Source organism: Microtus pennsylvanicus, chromosome 1 (genome assembly GCF_037038515.1).
Source record: "Microtus pennsylvanicus isolate mMicPen1 chromosome 1, mMicPen1.hap1, whole genome shotgun sequence".
NCBI lineage: Eukaryota > Metazoa > Chordata > Mammalia > Rodentia > Cricetidae > Microtus > Microtus pennsylvanicus.
The window spans coordinates 180,856,817-180,877,484 of NC_134579.1; the positions used below are offsets into that span (position 1 = coordinate 180,856,817).

Consider the following 20,668-nt stretch of genomic DNA (forward strand, 5'->3'; position numbering starts at 1 on the left):
CAATGGAGTATTTCTTAGCTATTTAAAAATAGACATAATGAAATTTGCAAATGGATTGAACAAAAAGACAAACATGGTAGGTAATCACGTATAAGTGACTATTAGCTGTAAAGTAAAGCATAATCATGCCTCAGATCCAGAGAGGCTAAGTAACAAGATAGGCCCTGGGATCTCACTACAAAAGTGAAATAGAATAGATATTGTTGGTGGAGTGGGGGCAGGTGGAAGAGGAACAGGAGGGATCAGATTGAGAATGGAGGAAGAGACAACTGGAATTAGGGGGAGCATTTCTGGGAGAGGTAGAAACCTATTATAATGGAAACTCCCAGGAATCTATGAAAGTGACCCCAGCAAAGACTTCCAGCAATAGGGGATATGTGGCCTGAACTGCCCATATCTTAGAACCAGGCAAGACTTCCAGTGGAGGGACAGGGACAGCAACCCAGGCACATAACCTTTGACCTATAATTTGTCCTACCTACAGGATGTGCTGGGGTGAAGGTGACAAAGAAATTGTGGGAGTGGCTAACCAATGACTGGTCTAACCTAAGACCCATGGCATGAGAGGGAGCCCACAGCTGATACTGACTGGAGGGCCAGGTCCAGAGGATGGACAGTCCAGACACCTAGGAAAAATGCACAGTAAAGTCATTCTATGAAACTAAAAAAATTTTGCAGAAATGAAAAAACATATTTCTAAAACTAGAACACAAGGAGACTGTGACTCCTGCTCTGCTCTTTGCTATCTCTCTGGCACCATCTACCTTGATGTGGAGACACCATTGCCAGCAGTCTAATGCTTGAGGCATATTGCAAATAGCACCACTCACATCAGTCTTTCATCAAGTGCCTTCTCTGCCAATACTTTTGCTGCAGTCTCAGGATAGAACTTAGGACACAGTCACCTATATAAACCACTTCCAAATTTCTGACCCACAGACAATAAATTTGTGTGACTTTATTAAGGCTTTTACTTTTGAAGCAATTTGTTACTCATGAATAACTGTCTTTTCTAAAGGCAGTGGAATTCTCTAACTTTGTTAATTCCTTAATTCCCAAGGTCAAGCTCAACAAGTTTCAACTAAATGAAATAAAATTATATATGTACATTTCTTCATCATGTAAAATGTAGTTTCAATCCCAAAACATCAGAATTATGTATTTCCTTAAGTAATATGCTTCAAAAGACCTTCTATGTGACTGATATTCACACAGGAACAAAACAATCTTTTTCTTGAAAAAGTTTAGGTTTCTGGATGATACAGTCACGTCAACTGATATTTCTAGTACATTGTACTAATTCATTTAGACAAATGGATCCATATAGTACCAGAAAAAAGGAAATATAATATAGTATGTTATTCTTATCACATTACAGGGTCCATCATAAAAGAAGGAATATGTCATGAAGCATGAATAAACATTTTCTAGATAAAAGTGAAAAAAATCTCCACTCATAGAATGGAATATTTATGACAAATTGGTTCTTTCTACCTTCTTTTGAAGAACTATTTCATATAACCCTATAATTTAGATATTTTCACAATCCCCACTTTGTGGCTGTAAAAATTGAGGCCAAGAGTGGTTATCTTTTCCCATTATCAAAGAGTTATCAAGTATGTTCTATGAAAGCAAATAAATGAGGCACCAGAATCCTCATTCTTAACTATTAAACATCATGATAGTTCTACAAGAGTTGGGAGATGGGAAAACTTCATTGTACATGGACAGCAAGAAAGAAAAGTTTGTGTTTGCCTAGGTTGAGCAGGTAAGAAATAAATATGGTTGAGAAATTTGATATGTGCACTAAATTACAAGATCAAAATGAAGAGCTAAGGGCTTGAATTTCATACAAGGTCTTTGCGGTGCTTAGGCAACAGTGAAAACATGGCTTTTTCAGATGTTCACATAATGAAGATGTCTTTAAGGATTTATGAATGGGTAGGGACTGATGAGGATGGTATAAAATTTCCTAAGTTCTCTGAAAATAGAAGTAAGTATGAAGTATAATATAGATAAGGTGTCACTGATACAGAAGCTCACATTTAAAAGTCATTTGTGTTTACAGAGAAAGCATAGGCTGTGAAGGATTCTCAGGGTCTTCTTGTGGGAATGGCTGGTTTTGTCTTTAACAAATGTAGGCATCATAAGAAAGAAATTTCATAGAGAAGCTATGCTTCAGATTAAAGACTTACTGAAGCATTCATTAACCATCAGATAAGGAAACCTATAACAGGTAACCATTCATAACACTTGATGACTGTAGCTCCATGGAAAATATTTCCAACATTTGTGTTATCTAGTCCGAAAACTTAATTGAAGGTAGCTTTGTATTTTATGGAATAAATTTTTGTGTCTGCTTATGAAATTAACTTATAGATATTAGATTGAACTAAAGCTCTTAAAATATATTCTATAAAATGAGTTATGTATGTTTTATGGTGATATTTGGTTTTGAGGTTAAAGTAAATGAAATTATGTTTGAATGGAAAAAATATATAAAATGCTACAGCCCATTTAGACTTAGTGAAAGTCAGTTTTCTGGAACATTATAACCAAATATTTTTCACATAAAATCTGTCATTTTAAATTACAGAGAATACAACTTCATTTTCTTTAAAAATATGAAAAACTACAGTAAATGCATTACCTATTAGAGCAGAAACCTATGGCTCTGTGTGGTTGGTTGATGGAGGAAGGTCATTGGTTAAATTAAAAGAAACTGCTTGGCTCTCATTGGTTAGGAGGTAGGTGGGAGGAGTAAACAGAACAGGATGCCGGGAGGAAGAGGAAGTGAGGTCAGACTCGACAGCTCTCCTCTCCGGAGCAGACGCAGGAGAGACGCCATGCTACCTGCTCCAGGGAAGACGCACGCTATGAAGCTCTGACCCAGGATGGACTTAGGCTAGAATCTTCCCGGTAAGACCGGTGCTATACAGATGATAAGAAATGGGCTAGTCCAGGTGGGAGAGTTAGCCTAGAAGAGGCTAGGTAGAAATGAGCCAAGCAGTGTTTAAATGAATATAGTGTCCGTGTAATTATTTCGGGGCATAAGCTAGCCGGGCAGGCGGCTGGGGTGTTGGGGACGCAGCCCCGCCGCCGCCCATATTACTACAAATGGCGCCCAACGTGGGGCTAAACCCACTTAAAAAAACCTGAGAAGGCTTAAAAATAAGGGAGAGAGAGTTCAACACAGATTTTTGCTGTTTGTTGGTGGCGTGCTGTAGAGAGATTTCCTGATTCAGCAACAGCAGCAGAAAAAACGCTGTGTCATTTCAAAGCGTGGCTTCCTGGGGCTGTGCCGCCAGTGCAAACTCTGGCTTTATGTTTGTGTTCCCGCTTGGGATCGGAAGGAGAGTGCTCTGAGACCTTGACAATGACTCAGAGCTCCCCGCCTACTCCTGGGCAGAAGGCAGAATCAGGCTTAGGCAGGCGGAAGAGCATGGCGGATTCCTGCTGCCATACAGAGACGTGTTTTCAGACTGCGCAGTGCTCTGCGTGTCAGATTTGGATGTAACTTGGATGAAAAGAATTTCTGTGCTGCACGCTCAGTCTCAGAATTAAAGTGCTGAGTGCCGCTCCTACCTGGTGGCCCCAGAGCTAGCACAAAATGGTACGTCCTCCATTTTGAAATTTTCCTGACTCAGCAGCAGGAACAAACCTGTGTTGTTTAAAAATGCCGGCTTTCTGGGCCATCCTGCCAGGGCAAACTCTGACTGTTTGAGGCAGGAGGGCCGGCTACTGAGAGAGGACTTGAGTGTTGTCTCTTGTAGCTTGCTGGCTGGCAGGGACCTTGAAACGCCATAGAGGTGTGGCTACAAACATGGCTGCAGCCTGTATATCTGCCATGAGGCTGGAAAGCTAAGGAATGGGCTGGATCTAGCTGGCAATGCCACGGCTTTAGTCCTACTGAGATTGCTTGGTAAATTAAAGACTCATGTGGTCAGAAAAACAAAGAGAGATATACAGTAAAGAGAGATTCAGAGACAAAGAAAATTTCTAAATGGTTTACTGTGTGTTAAAAATATATGCAAGCTAAAAGTTGAAGTTCTTAAAAAAAAGGAAGAGAGTTGTTGTGTGTCCTAGTACACACCTTTAATCCCAACACTTGGGAGGCAGAGGGAGATAGACCTCTGTGACTTCAAGGTGTGGTAGCACATGCCTTTAATCCCAGTGCCTAGAAGGCAGAGATGAACAGATCTCTGTGAGTTCAAGGTGTAGTAGCAAACACCTTTAATCCCGATGCCTGGGAGGCAGAGACAGGAGGATCTCTGAGAGTTCAAAGCCAGCCTGGTCTACAGACGTACGCTCAAAAAGCAAAAAGTTAACTTAGGAATGTCACAGCTTAGATTCTTAAGCGCCTAGTGATTTAAAGGCGCAAATCAAAAGTGCTCCTGGATAGTAAAAAATTGCAGATTCACAATAGGACAGATTCAGACCACTAAATGAGTCACACTGTTGGATGAATGTACGTTGGCTTGGGAGAGAGAAGAAAAAGAATATAGAGAATAAAGTTAATGGTTGAAAAAGAAAAAAGTAAAAGTAAAGTCTTTAAAGAGACAGAGTACAGATAGTTATAGATATAAATAAAAATAAGCCGTGTAAAGATGGAAAATTCACAGAGAGTCTGGATTATGTACATTGTGATTTCTTTAAAATTTTTGACTGTGAAGGAGCTAAGTACAGAGAGACATTTCATTATATGGGCTGCCCAGTGGAACCAGAACGGATATCATGAGGGTATGATTTCAGAGTTTGGATCTAAGGATATGATACTTTGGAAAAGAGATTCTTCTTTTGTTTTCACAGAGGATGAGACTCTATGGATTTCTTCTATTCCGATTTGGTATGATGGACCACATCCTCCTGAAGGTTTGCTGTGAACACCTTCAGAAAATTGCTTCGCTCAACTGCCAACTGAGATGAAACTAGCACACAGGTTATACCGTGAAAGACCTAATTAACAACGCCCCCATTCAGCAGGAAGCAGTTTGGAGAGAAAAAACTGTGCCCATGTTCCCAAATATAGTTTATAAATGTTCTTTTACATTTAAAGGGGGATATGATATAGACATGAATAATTTGCATTAGTATAGATTTTGCTTTATTGATAGAGATTTACGGTCAATTTTGTTATATGTATAAATGTTTCTGATGTAACTTTTACTTGATAACTGTTTTGTTATATGTAATTTTGCTATGTTAAAGTTAAAGCCTTTTTTTGTTTAAACCGAAAAAGGGGAAATGATGGAGGAAGGTCATTGGTTAAATTAAAAGAAACTGCTTGGCTCTCATTGGTTAGGAGATAGGTGGGAGGAGTAAACAGAACAGGATGCCGGGAGGAAGAGGAAGTGAGGTCAGACTCGACAGCTCTCCTCTCCGGAGCAGACGCAGGAGAGACGCCATGCTACCTGCTCCAGGGAAGACGCACGCTATGAAGCTCTGACCCAGGATGGACTTAGGCTAGAATCTTCCCGGTAAGACCGGTGCTATACAGATGATAAGAAATGGGCTAGTCCAGGTGGGAGAGTTAGCCTAGAAGAGGCTAGGTAGAAATGAGCCAAGCAGTGTTTAAATGAATATAGTGTCCGTGTAATTATTTCGGGGCATAAGCTAGCCGGGCAGGCGGCTGGGGTGTTGGGGACGCAGCCCCGCCGCCGCCCATATTACTACAGTTGGTACTTTGGTTTTATATCTCTGGTAAATGATGCCAAACATAGTCCAACTACCATAGATATACCTGACAGAAATCATGTCAGTAATGCCTCTGTTTCCATAAACTCAAATAGTAGACATCTATGATGTTATATTATTTATATTGCAGTTTTGTCTTGTCTAGCATATCAATTGTCAGGTACAAATAGTAGGTTCTTGGTAAGTAATTATTGAAAGACTAAAATTTCATGAGGAGAGAAATCATGAACACAGTGACTCCAATTGTCTGTGTCCAGATGCTAAAGGCCCTACTGCCAATGGAATCAAAGAGAAAGTAGGGAGGAGAGAATGTGTATGAAGAGCACATTAAGATGATCATGAAATGTCTTCGCTAGTGGTAAACAGTAATGGGCATAAATCCGTTCACCTACTCATGGAATATATACTCATGGAATATATACAAATAATTTCTCTCTACCAGGAAATACGAATCAACGGAGAATTTAAGATCCATGTCAGATGTGGAGGTAGATATATACAATTTCAAAATATAAGATACCTGCGAACAAAGAGATGAACAAAGAATCATAAGACTGAATGTCCACAATAAAAATCTATCTTTTATCACTTGTATTATTCCTGCTCTGCTCCAAACACATAAGGGACATGTGGACAATGAAGATGTAGTTACTCATTATGGGCAACTCTGATAAAATCCTCTTTACCTTCTTCACTTTCAGAGACTGAAAATAGGCACCTTAGTAGGAGGAGCGAGTACATCTGAAAAGAAACTTGAGAGCACGTGTCAGTGAGCCTTAGAAATATTTCCAAAGATCTTGCTAATCCAAAGTTATTTAATATAGTCTTTATTTTGTCAAGTGCTAAACCCCTAAGTTATTCTTCCTTAATAGTTGATTAAATCAGCTTCAAAGACAAATCACAACCAGGCTTTTTAATCATCATTTTTTATGAAGCTGCAGCATTTAGCCTCCAAGAAGTTTTAAAGATGAGGACATTGATTGCATTTTCTAATCAGTGAACACAATAGACCAAGAAAGGGAATAGAAAAAACTGACTCCAGTGATGCCCAGACATCAGCAGGTGTTTAATTTTTCACACTACATTGGGCTGGAGAGAAACGATGCCACACATTAGAAGAACATTTTTTCCTTTGATTTAAAGTCCAAATGCAATGCTTCTTACCTGAAAAGTTTTTGTAATCCACTAAGTCAAACATGACAATTGCCACAGCTGACCATGTGATTATCAGAGCGATGACCAGAAGCCAGGCTGCAGGGGAGCTGAAGGTGGTCACGATGTCTTCGGTGACAGTCCTCTTCAGCACCTTTCCAGGGGACTTGGGCAGAGACCCATTTTTGTTGTCTATCACAGTTGTGGTTGTAGATGCATTTCCTAGTCACGCACCCAGAAAACAAACATAAGAAAGTAAGTAACACAGACTATTGAACTCTTGATGCTATTTTCTATAGCAGAACATATTGTGTAATGCAAGATAATAATCCACAGCCCATCATCACATTACCCCACCTTCAGCATTTTACCCTGAAACCTGGGGGCTTAAGTGGTCAGCGGTCTTCATCTCCAGTGCCATTTTCCATTCTCACTATTAGAAGCAACTGTGAGTTTGGGGGCTAAGATGCTTTTATTACTATGACCTTTGATTTGCGTTCCCTTGAAGTTTAGAAAGCAAGTGAAAAAAAAGTCCTCTTAAGGAGAGAATAAAAATTAGTGATAAAGTAATTCAAATGGATGAAATTTTTATTGATATCCTGCTTAATTGCCTAACTTGTCCTCAATGACATCACTATATTTCTGGTAAGTACACAGAACTAAAAGTAATGTTGGGAGATCTTAGAATATCGATTAACTTGATTTTAAGAATTTATAACTCACATCACAATACACAAAATATATAAGATAGCAAAGTTATAAGCAAAAGTCAAACGTATCATTTTAAACCTCACCATTCAATGTTAAAATGTTCTTTTTTTCTTCTTTTCTCTAGATAAATTTAATTGCGTAAATATGGTTATTTGTTTGTAAGAAGTTATAATCATACTTTCATTTGCTTTTAGCTAATCAATATAGAATAAGTGGTATAAATACTTCAGTATAATAATTTTTTAAACTAGAAAATAAAGTATGGGCCCTTGAAACAGATGTGTACGCAGTGATGACTATGGTACAATTTTAGTTCATAAAATATTCTTAAGTGTTGTTCAAAAATATGACCAAAGTATGGTTAAAAATGCATAGCAGTATATTGCTCAAATAGGGCACAATTGCACAAGGAGTAAGGAATTTTTATGATAAAACGGTCAATAACATTTTAGATTTTCAAAAGGTTAAAATGTTAATCAAGGGCACCCTTGGTGAGATGATTTAAATAAGATTTTCAAAATGGCTTTTGATATATATTAGCAATCATATTGCCAGACTTCCTTTTAAATAGGGGAGACTATGGAGTTACATGCTTCAAGTTCATGAACTCAATTTATTGGAAATGATAGCAAGATGGACTACTACCTTTAAAAACAGATTTCATAAGCTGTATTTGAAGTGTACTCAAAGAAGAAAAAATTTGAAAGAATTCACATTATATCCTCTCATTGATTTTTGTGCCAAATTCCCATCACTCCTAATGGTAGTTCTGAAATGGATGAATGATTGGAGTGCTTTGAAATGAGATTTAAGACCCAAGTGAGGCCACAAGTGAATCAAACCTTCAGAATAATGATTTTCAGGAGAGTAAATGAATTATGAGTGTTTAGGAGAAGCCTACCTGAAAGTTGATATGTTGCTAATCTCCAGTATTTTAACCTCTGGAAAGCTTTCTGTGACTCCTACAGAACTGCTTCTGCACTTGAGCCGCACTTGAGCAAGTCGGGGAGTGCGAGAAGAGCAGCTGCAGACAACGCTGCAGCAACCTGCGTGGCTTCTTCCCAAAGCATGTGTAAGTTTAAAGAGATTTGGCTCCAATTTCTAGATTCTTCACATCACATGTTTAAAATGTAGAAAATTTAAATAGAACATAAATTTTCCTTTTTAATAAGAACAAAGAAGGAAATACAAGTCCAAGAGGCAACGTGAGTTCACAATGGAAATATGAATTTTTCACAGTTTTTAAGAATTAGTAGAAGTTCTGAACTTTAATTCACTTTCTAATTCTGATAATAAAGCTATGGTAGAATTTTCAAACAGATTAAAATGATAAAGTGAACACTACTTTACTAATTTCATTATCCTTTTTAATTTTTCACATTCACACTGTCAAATTTTCCATATAAAAATTAAGCAAAGCTCAAAGTGTTATGGAAATTTATGCCACGTGTCCAACTAGAAAACAACAATCTGACAGTCATCAGGTGGTTATCTGGCCAAAAACAAGTTACTCACCTTTGTCAGAAAGCAACCTAAACTGTACTTTTCATTTTCTATTCAGATTTGCTACAGGAGCTACACAAAGCCAAGAGGCAGAAAATAGAGTGGACACAAAATTGCCCTCCTTGACAGCTGGTCAAGATAAATTCAAAGATCGGCATGTGTAATCTGAGATTAGTTCATGTTTGAGAAGCACTTTAAAGATGTCATGAGCAAGTTATTGACGTTCTGGAAAGAATGAGAGGTAAATGTGACCGAGCAGCTTGTCACGGGCTTCATGTCCGGAAACTTGGCACTTCAGACTTGGAGCAGAGAAGTCAGGCTTCTGTTCTTGCCTACTTTAAAATGGCAGCTGTTTGGATTACTTTGATTGCTATGAGGAATCTTGTTCAAAAGAAGCAAGTCTGACTGCAGAACCAATGTGGCTCTGTGTGGTAAAACAGAATATGAAGTACCTTATACATGGGTCCCAAAGATGGCTGCAATCAAACTGCACATGGGAAAATAAATCAGAAACCTCCTGGTGGGAGTCACTTAACCTCCCTATGCCTTATTGACCACTTGAAGAGACTGCCAGTTGCACTTGCCCCTTTTTGTTCCTGTGCAGGACCAGTAATAGAAAGCTTGGCAAGAATCTCAGGGAGATACGCCCAGGTTACAGACTGGTATCAGCAAAGCACTACATTTTTCATTATACGAAAGCATTATGAACTTTGCCTTTCTGCATGAGATGTGATTTATGAAACACAATATATTTCTTTAAAATTTGGAGATCAATGGAGAGAGGTATTATATGCCTTCCTAAAATAAACTGAAACCATAATTCACAATCTCCTATTAGAATGAGTTTTCTCTGTTTGACTATAAAACTTAAGTAAGATTTTTTTTTAGAAGAATCTCTTGAAAGAGTCATTTTACAGGTACAGTTGAAAAGGTTATAAATATCTGTCTTTTAACAATGTAAGTAGCATTTGTAGAATGTATATTTATCATATAGAGAATCGGCATGAGTTAATTATAATTTTCTGTAAGTATATAAAAACTAAAAGACACTAATGAGAAATTCAATTCATGGAAAGAGTCAATAATGACGTATGTTAAAATAGTTATATATCCTCATCAATATATTAATATTTCTGACACATAAGAAAACAAGTATTTTTAAAAACACAAAGTCTAGATATTTGAGTCAAATACAAAATCACCAATCATTTTTGGAGAGATAATTACTTTTATAACAAGCTAGAACCTGATTCTCTTCCAAATTCAATTAAAGTCTCATATTTACATTAATACCATTTTCTCTGACTTTAACAGGGGATGATAATTATAAAGAAATTATAGAAGACATTTTGGTAACTTTATCTAATGAGGAAGAAATACATAAGTAGTTATATTTAATCTTATTTCATAAATATATTTTGATCATATTCTTGGCCTTCTCCAAACTACTTTCAGAGCCTCCAGAATTCTCTCCCTACCTACACAAACAAAACAAAACAAAGAGAGTATGATCCCAACTCGTCAATGTCCATACATTTCTTCTATTGGGTGAGTGTTTTTTCCTCTAATGCTGATGGCAAAATGAAGGCCAGTTCTGCATCACCAACTGTGAGAACAAACTTTTAAACCAAGTTTGTCCACTCAGATAGTAGTTCATGACTATGAGAGGTGGTATAAACACCCCATGACTCATTTTTTTTTCTGTGAAAGAGTCATAAGACATTACTTTTCTGCTTCAAAGTTGTGAGTAGAACCTGTAATGGCTCTCAAGTCCACCATAGAGATATACTCAAAAAAGATGGATACTCAGGATCTGGAGATGAACCAATGGATCAAGTTATTCTTAGATTCAGACACGTGCCTGACCTTTCTAGACACAGGCGTGTATACTGATGACTCTAGTTTTATTTTGCTGTCTCTGCTTGCCTCTGTTAGGGATAAAAGGTTCTTCTTCATCCGTTTGCACCATGATAACTCATCAGTCAGAACATTCTTTTTTTCTTTTTTTTTTCTTTGGTTTTTCGAGACAGGGTTTCTCTGTGGCTTTGGAGCCTGTCCTGGCTAAATCCCAAAAACTTTTACATAAATGACTTTTACATTTCAAAGGAAATACTGGATTTCAGTTTTGTTTCTCGAGTGGCTGAACTGTCATGGTACTAAAGTGAAAAGAATTTTTTTGGAGGGTTGCAAAATCAATATCTGTATTTGAGATGCTTCTAGAAACACTTAGAAACAGCTCACTTGACATCTGATCAAGGGAGAAACAGTCTCACCTGTGCTACTTTGGTCTGAAAGTGTGGGTCCCCCAGAATATAACCTAAAAGCTCTGATCCCAAGATGGCTGTTTCAGGATAAAGGACCTAGTTAAGTTATGAGTGGAAGATGTCCTTTAGAAAAGAGACCCATTCATCATAGCAAGTGAGCTTGGAATGAAATGGCAGTGTCCCTAAAAAAGCAAAAAGATTCTTCGACCCGTGAGGAGGATGTTTGTAATCCATCCATTTGAACATATTCATCAGTGTAATTATTCAGTGTGCTTATTCTGGAATATGGTAGGTGTTCCTCTGTTTTAGCAGATGAAACCCAGTTTTCCCTATCTTTTGAGATTCTTATTTTCATTTTAGTGGTAGCTCATTATTGGAAGTTTAGTTTTTCTTAAAAATCAATGATGAGTATATAATTTAGTGTTTTGGACCATAAAGCTCAGTTTCTTGTGTTTTGTGTTTTATAATCTTTTAAAATGAATGTAATTTTAATCTGGAATATTAAAGTGCTCATAGACAAATATAATGAGAAAGGTAAAGTTATGATCTATTAGGAACATGATAACTGAAATTTCATATTAGAAGGTGCAATGCTTTTTATACAACAAGCCTCAAATACATACTTAGATAAAACCAATATTGTAACGGTTGATCAAAGAAATTATTAAAATGCCATATTAACCTCAACATTTCTACATCTAGGAGGATATGCTGTTCATGATATCTTCTTACATGAAGCAACAAATGAGACATTTTTCTGATATGAGAAAATGTTGGAATGAAAGATAGGCTACTGATAAAAATGAAAAGAAAATGTCTATTCTGCTCTGTCTTGTAAGAGCTGAGAATTTTAGGTGGTCAATCTAAGTCTGGTTGTGATATAAGCTAGTTGGGAACTGTAAGCCTATGTAGATCGGTGATATATTGTTCATCAATAATATGCAAGTCCTTTTGTTTGAACTTGAGCTAATCTAATGAGATTTTAAAAGTAATATGGACAAAGTCATTGGCTATGAAGCATACACTCTTATTAAGCAGTAGCATTTTTTTTCCAAAGCGACAGTGAGAACTGATAACTCAGGTGCCATTAACGTTTTTCAGCCTTCAAATGGGGTTATTTGTAGAAGAGTTTCCTAAAACCAGATGGGGCAGAGTATGTGCATAAAAAAATGAATGCATTAATGATGAATTTACAAAACTGTGAGGGTTCAGTGTCTTAGTCGACGCTGGATGAAGTGATTAGAACCACAGTCTTGCACACTACATTTTCCCTTTCTTCTGGAGGTAGGTGTGTTGATGGCATGGTAGGACTACTGTAAGGATTCCATGCCTTCCTGGCAGCTCTCTGACTTCCCAATGCATCTTCAAATAACAGAGAAGACCAATACCTCTAAGTATCTGTTACTGCAAAAACAATAATTGCACTCTTCAATTTTCCATCCTAATTACTTTTTCTAAACCTGGCTACCTCCCAACCATCCGATTCCCTCATTCTAATAACAGCAGTTGGAGATTAGGACTTGAATCTCTGATTAAATCGGGGGAAAGACACAGTTCGGTACAGAAGATGAATCCTTCACTTTGATTTTTTTAAAAATGTTGTTAAAACTACTAAAATATTTTAAGAGTAATAAGCATAGATTTGAATAGAACTCTATCTTACATATTAAAATATGAGAAATGATGACTGGTACCCCTTTGCCAGTGAGGCTCAAAATCAAGCTGTTAGTCAACCCTAAATGTAATGACACACTAGGGAATTGGAAATTAATGAATATGACCTATCAGATACCAACACATGCTAATCAAGTTCATTTTAGGCAGTTGAGCTATGAATCCTGAAGTCTCAGACGAAAAGGTGAGTATTGCAGTGTATGTCAGATCTTTGGGAATCTACAAAAAGTTTTCTAAATGCCATGGATTTCACTTAAGGGTCAGTAGCAGATTCGTTGTTATTGTTGTTATCAAATTCGTTTGAATAGTATAAATGCATAATCATTTTCCTTGATGAATTAATTTTCTAGCATTTTCTTTTGACACCTTTTTTTCTTAGCCAAATTTGCACAAATGAGTTGCTGCACAGATTCCCAGCAGTTATCTCACTAAATTGTCCATGGTTGTTGAATTGCAAACCCACAGCAACAAAACAAAATTTAAAAAAAAAATCCTTAAGTAATTTGATTTCATTTAGAAATAAATCCAAGCTAAAGATTTCAAGGCCATTAGCTTTCTGTGTTCCTTTTTATCCTCATGTGTGTTTTTACTTTATTTTTCCTAAAGGTATTTTCATAGGAAGACACTCTTGCTAAGGAATTTAGCATACATTGCCTCCTTTAGGCCGGTGGAATCACATAATATTAAGATATCATAACAGGTGTTCTTTATATCCAGGGTGAGGACGCTGCCCCTCAAAGCATGTGTAACATTACACTCTTTTTCTTATTAATTTATTGTTCACCAGCAGTCTTCCTGAAACTTCGATCTCAAATTGTATTTGTAGGAAAAGGTGACGTGGTGACTTCTACCGATTGCGGTATAATTTTCAGAAACTTAAGGAAATGCATAAAGTACTTGTAAGCCTTTGCTTTCTGGAGTTGAAATGAGAAAGAATTTTCTTTATATATTCAAATATAAATAAATGCATAGCCATGCTTCCTGATTATAAGAGAATTTCCATAAGCTCTCAGAAAAACATGGCAATTTAAAGTTGTATTTTTCCATATTACATATATTTGGGAAAACGTTAGAGTGTATAACTCTTAGGTAATGGCATGACAAACTTGATTTTCTCAGGGGCTTTTGAAAAACAATTATAGCAAAACTTTTTTATGCATCTTTAATTATCTATAATATAAAATTTACTATGAGTAGCATAAATGACATGTCCTACTGTTAGTCTACAACTAATTCTATTTCCCTCTTGGGAATGAAAGCAAAACTATAAAATTTTTAAGTAACAGATGAAGTACATATTTTTGAGGGAAATATGTCTGTTATTGAGTACCATTGTAATAGCATATTATTCACATATTCAGTTAAACTGGAACCTAAACCTTCATCAAATTATTTCTAAAAGCACAGCCTCAGTCTAGAGTTTGTTCTTGATGCAATGAAGCAAATGTAACACTAATTAAAGAGATTTCCTGTGAATGTATGTCTCTGTGTGTGTGCGTGCACGTGTATGTTATAATTATTTCATCTACAGAGAAAAGAAAAGAGCTTCCTCTGCCTTTCAGGGAACTCTGAATCAGCTTGGAATTCCATTATGCATCTCTGAAAGACAAGGAAGATGCTCACGCCCATATTTCAATAAAGCAAACAACTGGGTAAGAATAGATACTGCTCCGTGTGAGCTTCCTCTAGGAGCTGTCACAGTGGGAAGCACATTGCTAAAGCTGCACACATTTGGAGAAGGGCGTGTAGTTTCCTTTTGGCAGGAAACTGAAACACTGCTTAAACAATTTTCTAAGATCCTCTCATCATTTGCGCTTTGAAAGTGTTGCATGATGCTTAGTCTCCAACATCACTATCTTCTGTTTATTCAAATAGACCTAAAATTGCTCAGAAGTTCTATGTGAGGAAAATATGTAACTCCTTCTCAATTAAAAATAAGCATTTCATAGAGCAATTATAGCTGTTGATGTAGAACAAATTTTTAATAAAAAGCAATGGTATAAGTCCACTGAGAAATGATTAACTTTTTTCGTCTGTCCCCAGCACTCTTTGTAGAATTTCAGCTTTGTCTACACAGTTATTTTCTGGAGTACTCTAGGAAATATACATATTTGCACAACAATGATGTAAAACTGAAAAAAAAAGATAGGTACATGTCTTTTATAAACAGTAGCATTTATTTTCTATCAGGTAGACTAGCGATAGGAATTCTTTTATTGTTAGAGACTGGGAGAAAGATAAGCTCCCCAGATTCAATTCATGTCAGTTTGTGACTCTGGTACAAACTGTGTGGCACGGTGACATCTTATATCATTTCAAATAGCACTGAATAGGTTTTGATGAAGGAAAAGAATGGCAAACTCATACTTCTGACATTTAAATTATTCAGACCAGTTGTTTCTACGAGATGTGAATTTTTATAAGCTTTGTTTGATTAAGCCTATTCAAGCATTAAACTGTTTTATTATCACAAAGCCATAGCTAACTCCAGAAAAACAAGCTTTAGAAATCTGGGTTGCCTTACAGCATGTGTTTGAAGAAAGTATTAAGCAGGTCTAGGTTTATGCTCTGGAAAGTATTTGGCAACCAGAGTCTTTTGATAGTTTGGAGAGATAGATGATAGACAGACAGACAGACAGATAGAGCAGGCAGACAGACAGACAGATCGATAGATTAGAAATCTGAAGTGGGGAGCATTAAAATTGTTTCCCCTTTGATTTCATAACAAAATATAAACACATTAAATACTCAAATTTGGATATGAAATTTATTGCTTTAATTTTAGAGGAGTCTCTTTAAAGATAGAATGGATTTTTCTCCACATCACACTGTTGTTTGAGTATGCCTTCCTTATAATAGCCTACAGATCATAAAAGTATCCAGATGAAGAAAAGTATGTTTGCTCAGGTACTTTTCAAGAGCAAATCGTAACAGTTAATATTCTAGCCTCCAAATTGATCACAATTATATTGTTTAGGTTAATACACCGTTCCTGCTCCAGGGAAATTAAAATCACACCCGTCAGATATCTAGAAATGCCCTGTGTATTTACTCTTCATTTCAGAAGGCACAATGACTCCACAAGAGCATGTGGGATGTGTGAAATAAATGAAGCACCCTCGTCCAGCAGTGGTGGCACACACCTTTACTCCCGGCACTCGTGAAGCAGAAGCAGGCAGAGCTGTGTGAGTTTGAGGCCAACTTGGTCTAAAGAGCAAATTCCGAGAGAGCCATGACTGTTACAAAGAGAAACCCTGTCTTGAAAAACCAAAAAGTAAAAAGATTAAAAAAACAAAAAACAAACAAACAAACAAAAAAACCTAAACACCCTTTAAAGACAGTCCATCAAAACTTAATCATGGGTAGTGGCTGATCAGTCTTTTGGCAGAAATTAAAGACTGTATCAGTCCGCTAAGACTGCATAACAAAACAGCACAAATTGAGTGAGATCTACAACAGGACTTCACTGCACATATGCAACTGAGTTGCCGATAGAGTTCCCCATGACAGCTATGTGATGAGAATCATTTCTCAGGACATTAACCATTTTGGATTTATTCACACTTATCTTATTTAAATTGATTGCCTCTATAAAGACCTTATCTTGAAAGAAGTTCCCATACCACAATCCATCATAAAACGCAATGGAGCCTTTGCTGTAATATTTGAGGATGGACCCTATGAAAATGCAGTAAATGAATTGGTCTCAGAATTTATAATACAGAATCCTTTAACAATGACATGTTACACCGTGAAGTTAACAAAAAGATTTTAATACTTTTAAGTATTATTTAGATAACTTGTCTTTAATAGTAAAAGATCAAGTTTACTCAGTTAAGAAATAAATCTTGAAGAATTCCAATTCGCAAAATAATCAAATGATTCTTTTTTTTTTTTTTTTTTTTTTTGTCTAAGGTAGCCTGATAGAACTGGTAATGTGGTTCGATGGGTTAAAAATGCTTGCCACCAAACCTGTCCACCTAAGTTCAAAACCCCAGCCCATGTGGTGGAAGGAGAGAGCCAACTGCAATTGTCCTCTGACTTGTACACAGATAAACACACAAAAGCACAAAAGCACACATGCATCCACACACATATAGTAAAGTGCCATGGTTCCATAACACATATCAGAGTTGGAGTAGTATTCCCTGTTCGGTCCCTGTTCGGGCGCCACTGTTGATTGCCTTGGCAGGCTACTTAGTCTAGGGTTAGTAGCCCGCCTGGCAGTTCAGTTATTCCAGGGTCACGGAGAGGCACTACCTGGAAGATAATGGGCTAAGAAAGAGGAAGAAGGCTATGCAAAGTTTGTCAAAGCCTCCGTTTATTACAGATGGGGTATAGCTTTATATAGAGTAAAGAGTTGGGGGATGGGCACAGGGTTCTGGGCTCTTGCCGCGTGGTTCACGTTGGTCACATGGTCCGAGTTGGTCACGTAGCCAGGTTACCTTCGGTCAGGTCACTGTAGGCCAAGAAGTCGCAACTAGGAGATGACACACCTAGTTCTCGAGATAGTTTGGAATGTGGGATGGGTTCCGCTAACAGATAGCTCTCATTAACAGCCAATTTGGGTGTGGGGTAGGCTCTGTCAATAGAACCATTCTTAACACAATTAGGGGTGTGGGGTTCTCTGCAGACTCCCCAGGGTGATGGTTCCTGTAATGATTTTAGGAGGAAATTGGCTCCTGACAAATTGAGAGCTAGGATTATAGTTATTGGGGGACCCCAAGGATGTAACTTCATTAGTCTCTAAAATCTGGTTAGTTTCTGTAAATCAGGGACACCACCACACAATGACCACAAAAAGCTAAAAGTGAGAGCAAACAACCTTCAAAGACAACAGTGATGCTCAGAACATCTACACAAGAAATTCATTCTCTATGATTTTAAGTATAATAAATATTCAGTCATGTAATTAATAGATTATTCAAATAATGTCTTGGCCTTTGAAGCTCTGTACTCTAACAAGACTGAAATCGAACAAAATATAAAACAAAGAACCATGTAAAGAATTGGGGACATATGTGTTAGGCAACCCTGTCACTCATCATTCATTTCTCCCAATAATATATTCAGAAAGCTCAAATCTCTAAACCTGGAAATCTTACATTTCTCTGTGGGAATCTGCAGTCCAAGAGACCCAAAGAAACTCAGGGATAATTCATCTTTCCTCTTCTACCGGGTCAGGTTTTATTGAAAGGAGCCATAACCACTCTAGTTTGAATAATTTTTTGCCCAATGTCTATGCTTGCCAGCTAAAGTAATAAAGATAAACACCAGACATTTAGGCCATGTGATTTCCCCAAGCTCAAAATATTAACTGTTTGGCACTTCCCTGCTCTTGAATCTAAAAGAGTAAGTGACACAGTAGACACTCTAAAAATTATATAAATGGCTTTCCAATTGGGAAATAATAATTCAAGCTAGCATTTTTCTGACTATTAATCAGACACAGGACAGGCATATGGTATGGTGAATGAAAGTGTTCAGATGGGACAAAGCTAAATTTAAGTCTTACCTTTGCTTCTTAGTAACAGCTGCACCTTGATGTTCGTCGATAAAACCAAAGTAATAAGTCTACCCCGTAGGGTGACCATAATGAATCAGCTATTCAGGGGTGTGTCAGGTGCAATAGGTTTTAACTCTCTTCCTATCTATTACAAATCTAATCCACTTCAATTTATTAATTGATAGTTGTAATAAAAATTCATCCATATAAACATGGCTGTTTAAAATGTCTCTCTAAGGGGAAAATTCATTTTGCTTCACCCATTCATCACACTGCTCTGTTCTTAGAATTCAGAAATCTTGAGATTGGGCCTCTTCATCTTTCCAGTGATAATTAGGGTTATATAGCTGTGAATGTAAGCCCTGGGGGCCTAAAGGTTCATTTCTTTAAACAGACTTTACATTGTAAAATATACAACTAATGCTCAACTCATTCGCAGCTACCATTAAAATAAGGCTAGTAGATATAGACTGTTTAAAACCGAATTTCTCCAACTATGTTTGGAATGTCTAATGGGAAAGATGTGTTTGTTTTCTTTCATATAGACCTCATAGTGGGCTTTAATGCATTCACAACCAATTATAAAAGCCCGGCACTGCCGTTCTGTTCTGTTAATTCATTTTACAATTTAGTGCTATTCTTCATTATAAACAGGTATTACATCCCAGAGTTTTTTTTTGAAAGGTGTTTATTCAGAACACAAATGTATTTCCCCATTTTAATTAAAGAATGTTATGAAGATTGGTTATGGTCTCAGTATGCCTATCAAAATCCTTCTAATATTATGTTGCTGAATTGCAATAGAAATAAAGCTGTAGTTTTCCTCATGCCTTTAAATATTTTTGAATGTTATCTACATAAAGAATAATAGACCTTTGCTAATTCAAATCTCAGCTCTTTCAGGAACCCTTGGATATAGCCTTGGGGAGGAGTTCAGTGTCTGCTCCACATGCTTCCAGGAAATGGTTCCTCACTGATCTCAGCTGTACCATATTCTGTTGTAAGTGCCTGAGAAAGTGGAAGCTGTCTTCTGGGTTTTCTAAATGACTGTATCTCTCTGCCTGTACACACACACATACACACACACACACACACACACTTTGTCCAGTAGTCCAATAAATACCAAGTAAATATTATTGATGTGTACTAAGTCCTGTGTGGCACCTCATAGTGAATATTTGGTGATGCTTTTTGTTTGGTAGTTAATCAAAATGTGCACTTCACTAGAGGTGAACTGTCGTTCCAAGAGTACTGTTTGTATATGACCACACAGGACGAATAATCACAGTAAATGAAGATACTAGCCTGTAAAGAAAGACCATTAATGAATAATAAGACCTCCAAAAGGAGCAAGGAATTAGAGATGAGGAAATACTCTTCTGGACAGGTACTTGAGCTGGGTTTGTAGAGAGGAAGAACTTAGTTGGTGACAATGTGGAATGAATGGGGAGTGAGTGCTCTCAGTGGCATTGATAAGTAAGGCAAGAAGCATTGTGCATACTAAAAAAGATAGTGTATACTTTGAAAAGACACAAGTGCTGATAATTGTCCTCAATTATTCAATTTCTTAAGTTTTCTCTTGGTGGAAGCATGCGGTTAGGGAAATTTTCTGAATTTTGTATTAAAGAATATATAACTCCAGTTATATGTAGAACAACAGGGGTGAGGAAGTACAGTATTCAACATGCACTCTTCATAGGATAGAAAACATAGTGTTGGGAGATGATTATAAGTACAAGAATGACTATGACACACAGTTTTGTGTTCTATGTTTAGCTCTAGAAAGTAAGACTCTATCTTAATTCAGCACAAATTTAGTTAAAGAAAGTATTGTATTTATAGTTCTTCCTACAATTTTGAAAAAGATTCTAATAATTCATTATTTATATTGCATTTAGTTGAATAACTGACATTATTTGGAAAGTTTCAAATGTAGAATATTTTAAATTTTTAAAATGTGCTGCATTCATCTAACTCCTTCCCTTTTTGTCTCCCTCTCTTTGTAAAACATACCTAACAATTTATTTAAATCAAATGTTCAAGCCTGCCCAAGAAAAGATATTTGAGATGTATCATGATCAAACTTAAAATAATTTATAGTGAAGTTTAAATACTAATTTTTAATAAAAATGAGATGTTAAATGTTTTATATTTTCCTAGCTAT

The 20,668-nt window shown here is 36.7% G+C and overlaps 1 protein-coding gene across 25 annotated transcripts in view; it reads right to left on the reverse strand.

The window, feature by feature from the left end:
* Positions 1 to 20,668, reverse strand: part of Trdn (triadin) — a 380,261-nt gene that overhangs the window by 323,492 nt on the left and 36,101 nt on the right. For all 25 annotated transcript variants that reach the window (XM_075946189.1, XM_075946182.1, XM_075946106.1 and 22 more), the window contains exon 2: positions 6,859 to 7,068. In XM_075946189.1, coding sequence (XP_075802304.1) covers positions 6,859 to 7,068 — 210 coding nt within the window. The remainder of the gene's footprint in view (positions 1 to 6,858; positions 7,069 to 20,668) is intronic.